The following is a 20,011-nucleotide window of genomic DNA, read 5'->3' as shown; positions in this document are numbered from 1 at the left end:
TATATAAGAAAACACAGTAACCCATCTCTTTGATTTCCAAGGTGAGGGGTAGGGCTTCTGGGGGGTGAGGCTGGATCCCAGGCATGGGGGTTTTCTCCAACACAACCACAGTTGTCTATCACCTATTACAGCCCATCAACATTGCCCCACTGCACCAGTTCCTAATCCTTCTCATTCATTCATTCATTCGTTTATTTATTTGCAAGTCAATCCCAGTTAACTGATTTCCCCAGAGTCACACAGCTAGGGTCAAGTGTTTGAGGCCAGGATCTGAACTCAGGTCCTCCTGATTTCAGCGCCAGTGCTCTATCCACTGTGCCACCTAGCTACCCCTTTTATTTGTTTGTTTGTTTATTTAAATCCTCTTTCAAAAACCATCTGGGCCCCTCTGGTTTAGGTTTCTAACACCAGGAAAACTCCACTTTATATCATCACCCAGTATACCCATGGCGGGGGTGGAGCACGAAGGACCACTACTGAGAACATCTGGAGACTAATGAGCTAGAGTGTAGGAATAGAGACAGCCAATGGGATATTTACAATTGGCTGTTTTGGTTTTGTTTTGGGGTTTTTTTTGCAACGTTTTCTTTGTAAAGCTACAAAATGAAAATTACAAACAAATAATCAATACTGGCATAACACATCCAATTCTGTATAACAATGTTCTTACCAATGAGTACTGGTAGGATAGGGGACTAAGTATAGGGAAAGAAGTCTGAAAGAAAAAAGCACAGCACTTTTTAAACAAAAGGCAGAAAAGGAAAATAGTCTTGTTGGCTCCTGGGTGGCAACAGCCATAACAGAAGAGATGTTCCCTCTTTGATAAGGAGAGGGTTTATTCTGCATCTCCCCTTCCACAGGCATGATGTATGCTGAGAAACAGATGAAAACAAAGGGGTTCAAAGACCTGCATCGACTGCAAGAAGCTGTGACAGGAATATTTCTGAAGCACAGGTCTGTCCACAGCGTGGTAAGCTCCAGTGACTACCTATCGCTTCTGGGATCAAACCCAAACTCATCTGATTGGCACTGACAGCCTTTCCCAACCTGGCTCCAATTCCCTTTTCCAAACTTTACAGTTCCAAACTTTACAGTCCTGCCTCACTGGCAGGCTTAATGCTTCCTGAGGACAACAATCCATCTCTTGCTTGCATGTTTGAGGAAGTACCACAAAGGCACCTTCTCCTCACATCTGCCTCTAAAACCCCTACCTTCTTTCAATGACTACTTCCTATCTACGGCCTCTCCTGATCCCCCGTTGCTCCTGTCTCTTCTCAGAAACGACCCCCTAGTCACTTTGTACAGACTTGTATGTGCACATGTGGATGCTATGACAGAACTGAAGCTCCTGGGGGGCTGTTTCATGTTGGTACCTGAATCATACCCGGCCCCCTTTAGGATCTGAGTAACTGCATGTGGACCGAGTTGTGGCATAATGGAGACCTTGGTTTAAGTTCTGGTTCTACCATTTAACTAGAACTTTAGGTCAGTCTCATTTTAGGTAATTTTCAGTTTCTTCACCTGAAAGATGAGGATAATGATGGGTTACATTTATATATTGCTTTAAGGTTTACAAAGCAATTTACACACATTATCTAGTGGGCTCTTCACATCAATGCTGTACCACAAGTGCCTTTATCACCATTTTACAGGTCAGGAAACTAAGGATCCAAGAACTTACTTGATTTGTCCCAAATACATAACGCATATGGGAAGATTCCAATCCCACTTTTTCTTGACTTTATGCCCAGGGCTCTTTTGCTTCCCTAAAGTGATAATTACATCACTTACATCAAAGGGTTATTGTTAGAAACAAATAAGGTGATGGATATAAAGTGCTTTTTAAAACTGAATATTAAAAAAAAAGTCAGTCATTAAAGTACTCTATCAATGTCAGCTGTTGCTATTATATATATTACATTGAGTATAGGGGAGCGAGGTGGCACCATAGTGAACAGAGCACCAGTTCTAGAGTCAGGAAGACTCACCTTCATGAGTTCAAATCTAGCCTCAAATCTAGTTCACATACTAGCTGTGTGACCCCAGACAAGTCACTTAACCCTGTTTGCCTCAGTTTACGCAACTGTCAAATGAGTTGGAGAAGGAAATGGTGAACCACTTCAGTATCTTTGCCAGGAAAACCTCAAATAGGGTCACGAAGAGTCAGACATGACTGAAAAATGACTGAACTGAGAACATTACATTGAGCTTATCCCTGAATTCTCTTTATGTTAATATTTCTAATAAAATAATCCAAAAGTTAGAAAGGCTCTTGGAGACCATCAGTCTAATGTCTTATCACATTTAAGGTACCTTTATAACATGTTCACAAGGAATTCTTCTAGTCTTAATTTGTATTCTTCCACAGGGGAACTAACTCTCACACCTTCTCACCTCTAATTGCTAGACAATGTTTCCTTATACCAAACCAACATCTACTTCTTTTCAACTTCCACCCACTAGTTCTAGTTCTAATTTCATGATTTAAACAAAATATGTATCTTCCTTCTCCCACAGCAAAGCCCTTCAGATACTTGAAGACAGGATCATGTAATTCCACATAAGCCCTTATCATGCTAAATATCTCCAGTTCCTTCCATCAACCCTCCTACAGAACAGTTTCCAGTCCCATCGCTCGTCTCTAGTTTGTCCATGTCTCTGAACATGGGGCATCCAAAACTGAAAACCACAGCCCAGATAAAGTCCAGACCAGGCCTAAGAACCAAGAACAATAAAATTATTAATACCCTTATTCTGACCACCATGCTGGTATTAATAAATGAACACATGATGCAGTTTAAAATTAGCTTTTTTGGCAACCATATCATACTTTGGACTCAATGCTGAGCTTATAGTGTACTAAAATCCTTTAAGTTTGTTCATACTAACCACTGATACAACTATCTTTGCAGTTAAGTCCATGTTTACTGAAATTCTTCCTACATATTTTTATGACCCATTTACTTTTATATGTTAAAGATGAAACTGAATATACTCTGTGAATGACAGAATAGAGAAGATAAATTATCTGACTGATTCACTCAAGTTAGACTGTCTCCAAAGAACTATAGCTAGCTGCTATATCTTTTTTTTTTTTTTAGGCAATTGGGGTTAAGTGACTTGCCCAGGGTCACACAGCTAGTAAGTGTCAAGTGTCTGATGTGAGGCCGGATTTGAACTCAGGTACTCCAGACTTCGGGGCCGGTACTCTATCCACTGCGCTAACTGCTATATCTTACCAAGGTACAAACCTGTAACAGGACTATGAGGTTTTCCTATCACATGACCAATGCATTCATTCATCAAAGCTTGTAAACTCTAGAAACCAAAGCAAAGGAAAAGAGAGAAAATGTGTTATTTTCAACTTAAGTGCCATAAAATAAACTGTCTGTGCTAGTGGTGTTCAAAAAAATAACCTCATCGAGCTCAGCAATGCAATCTCTGTCTCCTATTTCTCCATGTTTTAGGTACCAATATATTTTTGCTACCTAATAAATATTCTTTCAATTCAATGCATATCAAGACCTATAAAAGTATTGTTTTTATAGATAAATGTATTACACTTTAAATATTATAATTTAACTATTGTGATGTGTATTACAAAAGAGAGGAACTATATAGTTCTCCATATTTATAGAAAGTCTTTTTTATTAACCTCAGTAATTATATGCCTGCATACTTATATACATTTCACTGTTATACACACACAAATGACTCTTCATATAGCGTAATTCTAATTCTGAACAAAGTATTCTCTATATTTTTATTTTTAATGTTTTTGCTTTGTTTTGATTTTCAAGGAACAATACAATAACATGTAATATCCAGCGAGAAATTAAACATTGATATCAAACTTAGCCAACTAAATTTTGTCTTCATTAAAGTAGTCAATAAATACCAAGTATCTCTACAGTTGGAGTATTATAAGGGAAATTGGCAACTTGGTGTTTTAGAAGGGATATACATATGCCATAACCCTAATCTAATCAGTGGTACAAAACTGGCATAAAATGAGAAAAGACAAATACTGAATATGTATGAAGTTCACTGTTATAAAACACTGAGCAATTATATTTAATTACGCAGAAAAACAGTAAGACATTACCAGTTACAAAGCCCCCCCCCAAAATGAAGTATATTCAAAGAACACCTAACTTCCATACCAATTTAAAAATTATATAAACAGTAATTTCATACCAAGAAGTCATCTTCAGGAAGCGCTGAAATAAAGCCTGGTTCAATGGCTTGCAGAAAATCAAAACCTTGAGTTGCCCACCTGTTAAAAGAATTCAATAACTACAAATAAACAGCTAAGAAATACAAAGGTATTCTAACTTATTTATGGAAATATGAACTCCACAAAAATAATCTTATCAGATTCTGAAAATATTTCCAAGGGAAGATATGAAAATCCTTATTCATAATCAAGTTTGAAAGAACAAAAAAGTTACATTTTAAAATAATTTCAACATGAAATCTTTAAGTAAACAAAAACTATCTTCATTCTCTATAACAGCCAGGATACCAGCATGACAAGAGACTCCTTTATGCCTACAGCATGTGTAGACAATTTTCATTTAATAGTTAAGAATTGGACAATATGCTTATTTGATCCACAAACAAAAGAAATCCACTATGGGCTTTACCTGGGCCTGGTGCCTCGACCACTTTCACATTTAGTTAGCACATAATTCATCCACTTTCTGGCAAAGCTAATATATTTATCTCCAATCTTCTGTCTAAATGTTCCAGACATCAGACGAACAACTTCTTTATGATACTGAAAGTTAAATTATACTACAAATCAATAGGATTTCAACAAGTATAAAATTATAACACTACTTGTAACCTGATTCTTCTAGACTATTCTCAATCACCTTGACAATAAATAATTTTTTCAATGCAAGACTGGTAATAATAGTCACTATATAGTATCTGAAATGTTAGAAAAAACAGTAGTAGTTACATGCATATACATGAAATCATATATGTGTATACACACACTTGATACACACATTATATTGCTTTTGGGTTTACAAAAAACATTCCTCACAAAAACTATGTGAAGTCCATAGTACAAAATAAATATCTTTCTTTTACAGATATGGAAACTGAGGTTCAGAGAGATTAGGTTATTTGTGAAAGGCCATCCAGATAATAAGTAGCAGAGCCAAGACTTATTTGTCAGAATGTCTGACTTCAAATCCACCTCTCTTTCTTCATACAACACTGGTTTAAACACTAATTTTATTTAAAATGAAAAGAGTAATCCTATTTCCCTAATCTATGAAATCCATTTTAATACTTTGTATATGAAAATGAATGACATAAGATAACTCCATAATTGAGTGCAGAGAAGTTAAGTGATTTGTCCATCGCTACACAGCTATTAATTGTCACATGCAGAATTTGAAACCAATTCTTTCCTGACTCCAAGTCCAGCATGTTTCATCAATTTCACATTATTTCAGATTCAGATTCAGAGATTGTGGGCTCAATGGCCATGTGTGCTATTTATCGGTATGTAAACTGGGGACATCAACTAACCTCCCTGGGTATCAGTTTCCTCCTCTAAAAAATAATGGAATGATGATAGAATTTGTTTAGTGCTTTGAAGTTTACAAGGCACTTTTGCATGTTATCTCATTTGACTATATCATTACTAAGGCAGCTTCTAAGTCTATAAATCTATATTCTTCAATAATTTATATATTTTAAAACATAAGACAGTCTTAAGAGTATTATGGAGACTAACAAATTACAAATTATTTTCTCATAAAATATGTGTGTGTGTGTGTGTGTGTGTCACATTTAAAAAAAAAAAATAGAGAATTTCTAGGAAAGGGTATCCATAATGGGGTTAGGGAGAATTATGATGACCAGGGACAGCTACTAGACACCTCTTATTTCACTGATTTAGGAAAGTCCCCTCTACCTATGGCATCTTATCTGCAAACTGTAGTCTTAGAAACATGAAAGTGTTTACAGCACTAAGTGGTCATGGAACTTGCCCAAGATCCCAGAGACAGTTTATGTCTGAGGTAGGGCTTAAACTCCGGTTTTCTTGGCTCCAAAACCAGCTTTCTTATCCATTATACCATGAATCTGTTCTGTGATGAACAATGATATCAAAAGTTGCATTGACGGATTATCTGTATCACTTAGAAGTAAAAATTATTCAACTAAGGTAGTATTTTTACTACATAATGTAAACACCCGCCAGAGTATTCGATAACCTAAAAATGTAAATGGTATGAATTTTAGTTATATGAATTATGAATAAGTTATATAAAATGTTCAAACTAATCCAATAAAATTAAAAGAATATTCTGTACGTCTAGGAAAGTGGACCACTTCCAAAGAAAATTCAGATTATCTCCTCAAGACATAAAATATTTTTGGCAAAGAAATCTTATTCCCCTCTTCTTTCCCAACTCCTGCCCGTTTATGAAAAGAAGAAGAAGAAAAAAAAGTCAAGGACACAAAGGTTTCAGCTATTTACTCAAAGCAAGTAAGAATTTAAAACCAAGTTTCAGGTTGACTATACATTAAATTTTAGAATATTTCAGCTACAATAAGTTTTGAGCTTTCCCCCCAGGTGCCAGTCTTATTTTCCTGCATTTACCTCAAAACCAAAATTGTAGCCCTGAATCATGGCTTCACGATAGTACTGCTGCAAAGTGGCCGACTCTGACTCATCAACTTCAGGATCAAATTCTGATGCGAAGATGTGGTCCACTTGGTCAATGGCATCACTTATTTTGTTGCAGAGCTGCAATGCATCATCCTAAAAAACCCAAATGGAGAACGAGGTGACCCACACAATACTAATTTAACCTTAACATATAATTTCCTTCATTTTCATGGAGATGCTCATTCATATGTTATCATTCAAAACAAGATGGCAACTGGGGAAAATTATGTTAGAAAATTTGATTATTCTCTTATTAAAAATACAAGTAGAGTAACAGGATGTATCTTAACTCCAGAAAATCTGTATTCAATTAGATCAATAAAATCTACTCTAGATAATAATGTTTAATAAAACTTGCCAGAATCAGCTCATTTTCATTAACTTAGTTAAAACTTTAGGTTTTCCCAGTCCTTTTTAAATTTTTTTTGGAGGGGCTAGGCAATGAGGTTAAATGACTTGCCCAAGGTCACACAGCTAGGTTAAGTGTCAAGTATCTGAGGTCAGATTTGAACTCAGGTCCTCCTGACTCCAGGGTCAGAGCTCTATCCACCGCACCACTTAACTGCCCCTTCCAGTCTGTTTTTAAAAAAATGAATCACCCTATAGAGGACCACGGTGATTTATAGGAACCTAGATTTTATTCCTTAGGCAAGAAGAGAGACAATGGGGCAGCTAGGAGACGCAGTGGATAGAGCACCGGCCCTGGAGTCAGGAGGACCTGAGTTCAAATCTGAACTCAGACACTTGACACTTACTAGCTGTGTGACCCTGGATAAGTCACTTAACCCCATTGCCTAGACAAAAAAAAAAAAGATTCAATGAAAAGTCTTTTTTAAAAAATTGAGCTATACTTTTATGTTTAGTGTGCTGAAAAAGGGATTAAAAATGGAATAGTTCACATAGAAAGGCTTCTGGAAAAGAAGCCCTTGATATGACTGGAAGAAAGAAATATGTGCTGTTCTACACTGGAAAAGTCTTTAAAGTAGGAGGTGCTATGCCAAGTAACATGGATATAGAATGGAAAGGTGATGTTAATGGAAGATAAATATAGTTGGTGGATGGAGGAGGAGGGGATACATGGCCTGGCAGAGGCACTTAGTTAAGACACTGAAGGTATATTCTAAAATAAATCTGGAATAATCATAGCAATGTCTCACATTTAATACCCTTCTCAAGAAAGGACACACTTGTTTACAAATGATATTCATTTAATCTTTCTATTTACCATAAACATCCAACATACCAACATCCTGTGGTAGATCTTTCCTCTATTATCTGTAACTGGAGCAAACGACAGGTGGAATGGAAGAAACAAAAGATAGATGGACTTCTTCCCCATACCTTCCAACTATCATATCTTAAAATGCTGTGATGAGTATGTGAACAGTTTTAACAGTGGCAAGTATAGTTCCTCTGCTTTACTATTAAACTTTTAGAATGGAAAAATGAATGTTTTAGAATCCAAAATGCTGTGTTTATCCTTTCGTATGAGCTTATCCCACTGAAAAAATTCCTTGTAATAGATAAATATATAGAAGAATTTTAAACTTAACCCACAGCACCTAATGTTAAGGTACAGAAACCTTTAGTTAATGAGTTTAAATAAGAAGAGATTAGTTTTTTAATAGTGACCACTATCTGGGGTTCCCAGGCCCTCGTTTGGGTTCCTTAATTAGCAAGGTGGGAGGGAGGGAATACGCACCTACTAGGTGCCACTGTGCTAAGGCACTTTACGAATATCTCATTTGAGCCTCACAACAACCCTATAAGGTAGGCACTATTATTCCCATTTCACAGTTAAGCAAACTGAGGTAGACTGCCCTTAAGGGACTTGCCTCGTAGAACAGTTAATTTGTCTGAGGTCAAACTCAGGTCTCCCCGACTCCAGGGCTACAGCATTATCCACCAAGTCATCTAGCTGCTTCTAATGTGACATTGGACATTACCAATCAGCATTCTGGACCTCAGAGTTTGTTTGTTTGTTTGTTTTTTATTGTTTTTGTTTAAATCTGTAAGAGCATAAATAAATAAATAAAAATTAAAAAGGGGCAGCTAGGTGGCGAAGTAGATAGAACACCAGCCCTGGAGTCAGGAGGACCTGAGTTCAAATCTGATCTCAGACACATAACACTCACTAGCTGTGTGACCCTGGGCAAGTCACTTAACCCCAACTGCCTTGCTAAATAAATACATAGATAGATAGATAGATAGATAGATAGATAGATAGATAGACAGACAGATAGATAGATAGATAAATAGTGAATAAATAAATAAAAAACAAGCAAACAAATAAACACACAAATAAATCTGTTAAGAGGAGGGGGCTGGACAAGACTATCTCTAAGGTCTCCTCCATCTCTTAACAATGAAAATTTAGGAATCTAAATTCTGAGGAGAAGCAAGTTCATCCAAAGCTATCCTGATCAGTCAATTGGCCAGTCAACAAGTTTATATTAATGGCATACTATGTGCTAAGTGCTGGAGATAAAAAGAAAAAACAAAACAAACAAAAAAAAAAGGCCCTCCCCTCAAAGAGCTCACATTCTAATGGAGGTGACAACATGCAAACATTTAGGTAGATAGAAGACAAAGTATATATGGTCCAGGAGTTAGGACTTGAGTTCAAATCCGGCCTCAGACATTTACTAGAGCTAGATGACCCTGGGCAAGTTACTAAAAAGCTATCTTCCTCAGTTTCTTCAACTGTAAAATGGGGAGAATAACAGCACCTACCTCCCAGGTATTGTAAAGATAAAATGAGGGACTATTTATAAAAGTACTTTACAAACTTTTAAGTACTATATTAGTATTAGCTATCATTATTACTGTTTTAATATGAATTGAGGGCAGATGCAAGGTGACCTCAGACGCCAAGAAGGGGTCACAGGTACAAAGAGCGTGAGAAACACCTCCTGCCAAAGGTGGGATTTGAGCTGAGTCAGGGAAGAAGCCAGGGAAGCTGGGAGGCAGAGGTGAGAAATGAGGTCACCAGGCATGGGGAACAGAAACAGCCGGTGAAAAGGGACATAGCAAGAAGGCAGGTGCTGCTGCATGATAAAGTAAATGGAGGGCCATAAGGCCTAAGAAAACTGAAAGGACATTATGGCACAAGGGTGTGAGAGACTGTAAATGACAGACTACATTTTACACTTGACCCTGGAGGTAACAGGGAGTTTATTGAGGGTGGTGGCAGGGATATGGCCGGACTGGTAAGGACACAGGTGGATACAGGTGCAGGGCAGTGGAAGTAATAAAAGGGGGAAAAGGCAGGGGCCGACAGAAGGCCACTCCCAGAGTGAGACTGATTTCTTATGGAAAGGAAAATTCGTAGCAATAAGCCCTTGGGTTTCACTAGAAAAGAAACTAGCAGACAAGGGGATGCTGTTGTGGTCCTCCCAACCCCACAGTTTCAGCATCCTTCGTCCAGCTGTCCCTAGGGTTTGAGGTAGGGTTTCCATCCACCTATCCAGAACCTTCTTTTTCCTCTTTAAGGAACTTCACACATACCAATAACAACGAGTGACATTTGTTTACCACTGTAGTGGACGCAGTGCTTTTACTGAACATGTTCTCACTGGAGTCACATAACATCCCTGTGGGGTAGGTACTAGAAGTAATATTATCCCCATTCTGCAGATGAAGAAATAGAAGCTCAGAGAGGCTGGGTGTCCCATCCACAGTCACACAGCTGAACCTAGGACTATGACTTTGGAGTTCAGTATTTTAGGGACATTACTTGACTTCTCACCTTTCAAACCAAGGGGTGTCAATATTTAGATATTCTGTGTGTGTGTGTGTATATAAAACACAAAAAGTGGTTAAAGCAATGAATAAAAGACCATCGAGGCAATGATTTTGTTGCTCCTCCAGTAAACATTATATATTAGTGTACCGTTGAGTATTTTAGACTGGGAGACTTGGCTTCTTGCCCAGTCTGACTGTCAAGGCCTGCTCTGCTTGTGCCACCCACGGTGATGCTGGCACCCAGAGTCTCTGGTCATCCAGAGCTGGCCAGAGTCTGTTTTGCAGTCACCCCAGCATCCTCTAATTCCACATTAATTCCTGTGTCACTGGCCTCCTCACACAGGACATGCCATCTCCTGACTCTGGAGACTCTGACTCTGTGTCACTGGCTGTCCTCCCCTCCCTGGCATCCCTTTCCCTCCCCGTCTCCACCTCCTGGCTTCCTTCAAGTCTCTCTGCCTTCTACAAGGAGCCTTTCCCAGTCCTACCGAATCTTAGAGCGATTACACTGTGACAAGTCCCAATTTATCCTGTCTCGACCTTGTCTGTCGGCACTTCCATTACACTGTGCACTGCTCGAGTGCAGGGACTGGGCTTTTTGTTTAGTTGTTTTTCCCTTTCTTTGTATCCCCAGTGCTTAGTATAGTGCCTCTAGTTAGTAAGTGCTAGCTGACTGACTAGCTGTGTTGTGTAACATCAGGCAATCAATTTAACCTTTTTGGGTGTTAGGTTCCACACCTGTAAATGAGGATGTACTAAATAATTTCTAAGGTTTCTTACACAACTAAAATTGTATAATTCTATGGTAACGTAAGGCTCCTTGAGAATAGGAATTTTGTTTCATCTTTTGCATTTTTATACTATATGTATACACAAATGGTAAAAATTTGGTGAGAGACCCACAGAAAAAAAAATCAAGGTTCTTGACTGACAGATGGCCATATCCAGGTGGTTCTGAGCACCACACTGCACCATCATTTTTTCTGCCATGCTATTTGTCATGCACAGTCCCCCATTTGTTTCCCTCAGCCCCCACTTTCCACCTCTTGCCCTTGAACACTATTGCTTCCAAAAAAACCTTTCCCTAACCCTCACTCCTTTAGTCTCTTCTGATAAGAGTACACACTCCTTAAAGATAGGAACTGTCTCATAATCTTATATCTCCCAGTGCTTGGCATAAAGTTAATACTTGATAATTTTTTTTTTAATTCATGAATTCATTCATTCATTGGTACTACAAATCTCTAAACCAGAGGTGGAGAACCTGCAGCCTTGAGGCCATGTGAATCCAAATCCTTTTATTAAGGGGATCTGTTCTGTGAGGTTTGGATTTGGTCAAAGGGCTGCAAAGGTCCCCCACCCCTGTTCTAAACCATACCAGCTCTCCCATAACATTTCAAGAATCAGGGATGTCAGACAAGAGAAAGGTGCAAGCACCTTTAGCTGCTGCAAAGCTCTGGCGATGACAGGCTGACTAGAGGTTTGTTCTTGGTGCAAAGTCACAAGTCCTTCAATGGACTGCTGGAAAGCTTTTCTCTGGCTCACAAGATGGGCAGACTGCATGACTACTAAGAGTAGATTTTCAACCTAGGAATATAAAATCAAATTTAGTACACGAGAAGACATTGACACATTTCCCACTTCCAAAATTCCAGGGCAAACCATTACTACCAGAGGAAAGAAAACAACATGTGTACATTTAAATAAGTTAATGAACTAAATTACGATGGTTACAAAGTATTTTCCTCATAACACTGCAAGGTAAGTAATATGTGAATGGATCTATGATCTCATGGACTTTTACATCCTCTCCAAGGAAACAGATTGCAATCTATCTATGCCTGCCTATCCTGTGAGACTCTTGTCCATATGCTCCCACACATGTGACATGGAGAATCCACCCCATTATTTTCTCCTGACATCACAAGGGTACCACAGCTGTCTTGTTATCCCTCACTCTCACAGTCCATCTCATCTTCCTATGATACAATTCCTTGATAACTTTTTCTTGGTATTCTTCTTCAGAGTTCCTTATTGGTTATATGTTGAAACCCATTCATACCTACCGTATGAATCTTATTTTATAGATAAGGAAACTGATATTTAGATTAAGTGAACTGACCAAAATAAAGTCAATAAATACCAGAGGTAGGATTCTAACCCAGTCTCTGGATATCAAGTCAAGTGTTTTTCCACTACATCATGGTGCTTCTTCAATAATTTCTAACTATTCCAATTTCCTAGATATCAGTCCAACTTACACACATTCTATCTAGACGTAATTAATAAATTAATTTCTTTTCTCACGAATACACCCACAATGCAATTGATAATCACAAATAAAAGTCTTTAGGCTCTTCAACACAACCCAAAGTTCCCATTCCAAGGGGCAAATCCAAGGGAAAGTCAGAGATAAACTGCTGAGCATAGATAAATGACCTGGTAGATGTTGTCTACAGACCTCCAAGTCGCTCTCCTTCCTGCTTTAACGTTTGGTACATGGCTCAAAATTTTTCTCTCTTTCCCAACTCCTGTCCTCATACTAGGGGACTTCAAAACACATACTGACTCTCCATCAAACATGTTAACCACTCAGTACCTCAACCAGCTCCTCCACCCCACCTCAGCCACACACCAAAGATGGCCACTCTTCTAGTGGAATCTTCAATCTCTATTAGTTCCTTCCCTTTAATCAGTAAACATACCCAGTTCAGTCCTTCCCTAACCTTAAAAAAAAAAAAAATACTCCAACTTCCTTCAAAAAGCCAAACCAAAACAAAAAATCCTGTTTGACTTTGCGATTCTGTCAAGCTATCATCCCCCTCTCTTTTCCTTAATTACCAAAATTCTAAAAATAGCTTAAACTCATTACCTCTACTTCCTTACCATCTATTATTTTCCTCAATATCCTTCCATTATCAACCATCTATTTAAATCTCTAACCTTCTAATGACCAGATCACTGCCTTCTTCTCGGTTTTTTATTTCCTTGACCTCTGTGCTATGTGTAGCATAGTTGAATATAACCCTCCACTACCCTGGCTTTTATGTCACTGTTCATTCCTAGTACTCTTGTCTTTCTTTACCATTCTCAGTCTACTTCCCTATTTATTCTTCTTTCTTCTACTTCCTAAGCCAGATCATTCCCCATAAGACTGCTTTCAATCCTCTTCCCTCTCAGTACTCACCTAATGGCAATTCATGCCCCATGCCTTCTATATAGATTGCTTCTAGATCTTTTTTCTTTACCTCTGACCTCTGCACAGCATGCTTCTCAGTGAATTTTCTAAGTCTCCAATAGCCCGCTACAGATTTTTATCTTTATGTTAAACCAAATCCTCAAATTAAAGAAGCCCAAAGCGGAATTCCTGACTTTACTCCAAAACCAGTCTCCTTTCCTAATTTCCCATTTCTTTGGATGGTATAGCTAGACTCCCAGTTACCCAGACTTGAAACCCACGTGTCATCTTTGACTCTTTCCCCTTTCCTACATTCAATAAGCTTGTCAATTCTATGTCACAAACATCTCTTGCTTTCATCCTTTCTTTTCCATTTCTATTAATACCATCTTAGTTCAAGTTTTATTAGATCTTGCTTAAATTATAGCAACAGCTACCTTACTGTTTTCCCTGCTTCTACTCTTATCCTTCAATAATTGATCTTTCATACTCCTGCCAAAGTATTTATTCCAGTGCATTATCTGACTGCATAACTCCCTTTCAGAAACTGTGACTAATTTCCCACTGGCTATTAAATGAAATATGAACCAATTAGTCTAATCATCAAGCCCCACCCCCCAAATTTGACTCCAACCCACCTCTGTTTGCACTTAATCTCACATTACTCCCTGTCATATACACTACAATTTTGCACAACAAAAAATCAAGATATATTTTCAGAAATTACACACTGAAGATTGTCATACCTGCATACTTCTAAGTGTGTCAACTGTTTCCACCTGAGGCACTATTTTGACAGGTGGCCCTTCCCACGTGTTCCAGTGGTCATCTAAGTCATGATCTCGATCACCATGCTTGGTCATGAGTAAGTAAGCGTCAATTAACACATCATCTGAATCTTTCGAACAGTCCTTTCCTGCAGCTGCATTTAGCAGTTGCAAAATAACACATTTCTCCCCAGCAAGGGTATGTGGAACAAATACTTGCAAATTTTCCAATCCAGGAATTTGTACCTGGAAAGCAAATGAATTTGAATGTTCAATAAAGAAACACAATGTATATAGTACCCAGTTTGCAGGAATATATATTGCAAATGAAAACAGATTAGCTTTAAATAAAAAATGTCTCCAAAGAGTCCTCCTAAGGATAACTATTAGGGAAAATATTCCTTAGGAGAATAATTCTAATAGCTTCTGAGTTGCCTTGTTTTCTGAGATACAGGTATTCGGAACATAGTTCATATTCCAAGGTCTGTAATTCAAATCATTCTTCATTAAAGGCTTTAAAAATTTTGTCACAATAAAGTACAAATTGCGCATGTAATAATTATATGTAATAACTGTTTACTACCTGACTACCAATGATAAAATGTCATTAACAGACAAAATTTAAAATGATGCCGTTATAAAACCAAAGTATGCTGAAATTTAAATCACATTAATAACTACTATGCACATAAAAGGCTAAAAGAAGGTAGTCAATGTAATGTAAAATTAATTAGCTTTACCCATATATTTAACTGTACATATTTTTAGAATTTTTTGTGATAATATCAAGTTTGCTTTCTGTAGCAGCAACAAAACTCTTTTTAGTATTTACATCAAGGTATTGTTTTAATGAAATATATAATGAAGCTAGTCATAATGAAAATGACCACTCCCCAAGTACAGAACATAATAACTCTACCCAGGGTTGAGCTGGAGCCAGTTGCTATTGTTAAATTTACAGTGAGCACAATTTACATTTCAGAAACTGGCAAGTGCTACAAATTAGGGCTTGATTTATTGTTCTGTTGATTGGCTCAACTTAAGAAAGTGATGGACAAAATGTTAATAATACAGAGTAAATATAAAGTGTGTCCTACCTACATGTTTTTTTTTTGTTTTTTTTTTAAAAAGAGTTAAACATTTATCAGCACAAGAAAGACTTTAAACCACTACATTTAAGTTTACCACTGGTAAGGTAATAAGGTACTGAGCAAACTATTAAGTACAAAGCAAAGTAATACCACAGAAATTTCATCATCTCACGTAAGTTATATGTGTGTGTGTACAAACACAAAAACATTTTTGCTGACTCAGTTCTTTAAAGAAGCAAGTACCATTTAATTAGACATAACCTTAAATTAGTGAATTTTAGAATTGTAATGTCAAGACTTTATATAGCACATCATTCTCTATACAGATTTCTCCTGGGTAAACACATTTTGATTACATGTAATAAATACATGCACATATGTTTAAGTGTACACAAATAAACATCCACACATGTGCTTTTGATTTGCCTTCATTCCCTAACAGTAACACTTTACCTACCTACCTCCTCTTCCTTATGAACAACCTTTCAGTTTTCAAGGTGGATGTGTTTATTAATAGACTGGTCTTTTAAGCATTTGTATGACTTTTATAGCTCTTCTGTTTTAAGGACAATAAAACCTCAGCCTTCTGGAAAGGGCCATTTTTAGAAATATGACACTTATAGAAATGACTCTGGATTTAGAAGTCATCAGATCAATAACCTCAGAACCTCTCTGGTGGGGAAGATGCTTCTAAATACCCAGCAAAAAATACATATGCCAAGAAGAAATGCAGCCCTGAGCATTGTAACTACTCTGTTATGTCAGGTCAGCTGCAACATGTGGAAGGAAAGGAAACTCCCTGACTGAACAGAGGCGTCTACAAAAAGGCTGACCTTTCCCCTCCTAAAACTAAGAAGCACAAGGGGGGGGGGGGGGAGAATGAAAGGAGACAGAAGAGACAAGAATAAAGAAAAGTAGAGAAGAAAAGGCACCACAACACAGAGGATTAACAGCAAAGAACAGACATGCTGATGCCAGCCAAAGATGACGACAGAATCCATTACAACTCTAGAAAACTTGGCTAACCACAACTACTCAGACGCCCAAGGGTTCTGAATAGCCAAGGTTTTACTACATAAATTTAATTCTGTATACTGCCCATAATTTCTTCTAATTTTGCCTATAAATATAAGACAGTATTTAATTCCATCCTCACTTATCTAAATGAAGTGCTAGTATATCTGTCCTTTTGGGCTAAGCACAAATGCAGGCTCAGCTCAGTAGTAATTTGAGTATCATATGCATAGGTGCATGATTTTCTTTTTGAAACATAAGCTAGCACCAATTTTTATCTTCCTAATTCTCCAATGATGTACTTTGATCAGAGACTGATGAAGTATAGCCAAGTGAAATTTACAGATGATCCCCAAACTTTATTTTAACTAATAATCTCTCTTGAAAAGATATATATTGTTCATTCAGCAAATAGTGTTGTATGTATGACATGTAAGGCACTCAATGACTATGTAACAGACAGAGATGTGCGATTCTCTTCTATAGACTATTGCAGAGTGGAATAATCAAAAGTTAAAAGTGCAAAGCAGACTAAGAGAAAAAAGGTGGAGTTTACATAAACCATGCAATCATCTTATAGGCTAATCAAGAGCTAACTGGATTTAATTATAATTTTCACAGTAACCATAAAGACAAAGATACCAAAAAGGGAAAATAAAACTACAATGTTGGAAATACTTTATTATCATGAATACAACGGTTTCATTTCAAATACTATTATTACATAACTCCCTGAGCTTACACAGTACTCAAATCTAAGTGTGCTAATAAATTTTACACGACACACTGAAGAATTAATAACGGCTAGCATTTATAGAGCTTTAAGGATTGTAAAGCATTTACATAATAAGATGTCTTCAGTGTCTAAATTAGCACAATGCTTTACACATAACAGCAATAACTGTTTGTTCAATGAATTTTTAAAAATTACTTTAAAACAGTATTAAGACAAATAAAAAGGGGAAATGTTGGTGGCAAAGAACTTTAAGAAAGGTAGTTTGCTGTATTTTTAAAAAGACCTGTAGAGAAAGGCAGGAAATAGTAAATAAGTATGGTACAGTCTTTGAAGAACATCTGCCAGGGCTGGTAAAGCCCAGGAGCTGAGGCTGACAAAGGAAAACATGACTCTGCCACCCCTTCCACAGAAGGGACAGTCAGGTGGAACAAGGGGGAGGGAAGAGTCTGAGTCAGAAAAGCCTGAGTTCAGATTTGACCTCAGACACTTCCTATGTGATCCTGGCCTAGTCACTTAACCTGTCTGCCTCAGTTTCCTCATCTTTACAATATTGAAAATAATATCACCTACCTCCCAGGGCTATTGTGAGGATCAAATAAAATGATATCCGTAAAGTATTTAGCATAGTATCTGGCACACAGAAAGTGCTATGCAAATGTTAGTTGCTATTATTATTATTAATATACAACCACAGAATCACAGATTTAGAGCTGGAAAAGCCCTTACAGGTCACATGATCCAACATATTTATTTTATAGATGAGGAAACAGAACCAAAAATCACCCAAGTAATAATGAGCACTGTTGGGATTTGATCTCTAGACGCCCTGACTTCAAATCCTGCGTATTTCCCATTCTGCCATGGACAAGACTGACAAAACTGAAACGACTGAACAACAGCACCAACAAAAATGCTATTTCTACTCGAGTGGGTTAACTGGGGTGCTACAGGTTCTTGGAACCACAGGTGAGAGTGGGGTGGCAGGTGGACACCAAGAGTGGATAAGCAGCCCTCACACCAGAGGTGCTAGTCTTCCCTGATACTTACATACCCCAATGTTGTGGGGGGAGGGGGAGGATTAAGACATGTAGGTAATACATGTAGTCAGGGCATGGAAGGATGACTCATGCCTTTGATGCCTTAGGATCAGTGATGTCTCCTAATGATATCATCACACTGATACAGTTGGGCCTAGACTCCCCTTTTTTCCCCATGCTTAAATGTTATTTTACTGCATATACAATCCACAGCTTCTGATGCACATAAAATCCTTCAACTCTCTTGTCAAGGGAAGAACAAGTACTAGCTTGCTTTTTAAGGTCCACTGCCTTTTTCCAGATCTTTTAGAACTAAAAGACAGGTAGATACCATTCCTTGGACACCAACAAAAAGCCCACCTCAGGTACTCCTATCTTGTTCCTTCAGAGTGCAACGAGGGCTTGCTTGGAGCAAGCCCAGATCTCCTAAAATTGAGCCACACTGTTTCTGAGAAGAGACAGTTTATGTCCTCCCCCAACACAAGTGGGAGTAGCCTCCTTCAATTGGCTGTACACCAGGAACAAGCAGCCAGGAAAGCAAGCAAGTCTGTCCCAGCCTGACAGTTGGATACTGAGGCCTCTTGAGATTTTCAGCCCCAAGTTTCTTCTTAACCAAGACTAAGATCCTCCCAGCTACAGGATACCTTCAAGCTCTGTCTTTTCTTTGGATTCCTCTTCCTGGTCTGGGGCCTTTGGTCCTTTCTTAAGAGACCTTGCTATAATTTATGCAGATTATTCGTTTTTCCCCCAGTAATTTTAAGACTAGACTATCAACCTATTAATGGTTATGCACCCAACGATTACCAAACAGCTTGGAGTTTGGAGTTCTCAAATATTCAAATCCTGTGTCTCTTCCATTTTCTCATGCAAATGACTGGGTGAGGAAAAGGCACTACAGACAACCCCAAGGGGCAAGCTCTTTGTCCCCTTCACTTGTTCAATCAGCATTCCTGGCCCCTTCCTGGATAGTTTCAGCCAGTCTCCAAACCTCAAAGAATGACCAAGTTTGTCTCCTTAACCCTCTCCAAGAATTGAGAAAATGAATCTTCCTCCCTTCACCGTAGAAGTGGAGGGATGGAAGTTCGGAACAGCTAATAAATATACTGTCATACATGGTTAATGCGCTGATTAGTTTTGATTGACTATTTTTTTTCTTTCTTCTTAAATCCTTGTTACCAAGAGTAGTTGACTAGATAGGGGAAGGGGGAAGGATATATTCAGAAATCAAGGTGATACAAAAAACAAAAGGAATAAACATCTCTACAGGGTCCGTTATGTGCCAGGTACTTTACTAAGCAATTTATACAAAGATAATTAAAACACTAAAGGAGAACAGTTCCTCTGAAAAACAGTATAACTTATGTTTGTAAACGTAAAGTCCATAATCACATCTGAATAACGAAAGAAATATCAAGAAACCACCTAAGTGAAAATAAATTGTGGGTTTGGGGGTTTTTGCCTTTTAATTGTTTAGCATTACGTTATCTGTGAGTTAACCTGTGTTTTGACAATTAGTAGAGAAAAAGAAGAAATGAGAATAGGTATGCATGCACCCAGGTATAAATGGAAAGAGTACATCCATGATGCTGTCCTGATACAGATGGTGCCTTAGAGAGATGTTCTGTAAAACCTTCAACCTTCCTCCCAAGGAAGAGCATAGATTTCACACATCAACATTTGCTGAAAGCTTCTGGCAGGAAAACAAACACCGTGTAGAGAACTATGCTAATAATATCTCTATGAATCAGAT

At 37.9% G+C, this 20,011-nt stretch overlaps 1 protein-coding gene across 6 annotated transcripts in view; it reads right to left on the bottom strand.

Moving 5' to 3' along the window:
* Nucleotides 1-20,011, bottom strand: part of LOC114031465 (mitogen-activated protein kinase kinase kinase 4) — a 135,306-nt gene that overhangs the window by 28,963 nt on the left and 86,332 nt on the right. For 3 of the 6 annotated variants that reach the window (XM_027846537.1, XM_027846540.1, XM_027846539.1), the window contains 6 exons: nucleotides 14,363-14,629; nucleotides 11,876-12,025; nucleotides 6,626-6,787; nucleotides 4,647-4,780; nucleotides 4,198-4,276; nucleotides 3,240-3,318 (listed from right to left, as the gene is read on the bottom strand). In XM_027846537.1, the coding sequence (XP_027702338.1) occupies nucleotides 3,240-3,318; nucleotides 4,198-4,276; nucleotides 4,647-4,780; nucleotides 6,626-6,787; nucleotides 11,876-12,025; nucleotides 14,363-14,629 (871 nt within the window). The remainder of the gene's footprint in view (nucleotides 1-3,239; nucleotides 3,319-4,197; nucleotides 4,277-4,646; nucleotides 4,781-6,625; nucleotides 6,788-11,875; nucleotides 12,026-14,362; nucleotides 14,630-20,011) is intronic. The other 3 variants (XM_027846541.1, XM_027846542.1, XM_027846538.1) reach the window with 1 other exon arrangement.

The sequence above is a fragment of the Vombatus ursinus genome, unplaced genomic scaffold (assembly GCF_900497805.2).
Source record: "Vombatus ursinus unplaced genomic scaffold, bare-nosed wombat genome assembly UNPS02015175.1, whole genome shotgun sequence".
Classification (NCBI taxonomy): domain Eukaryota; kingdom Metazoa; phylum Chordata; class Mammalia; order Diprotodontia; family Vombatidae; genus Vombatus; species Vombatus ursinus.
Note: the sequence above shows the minus strand (reverse complement) of the source record. Positions and strands in the feature narration are given on the sequence as shown.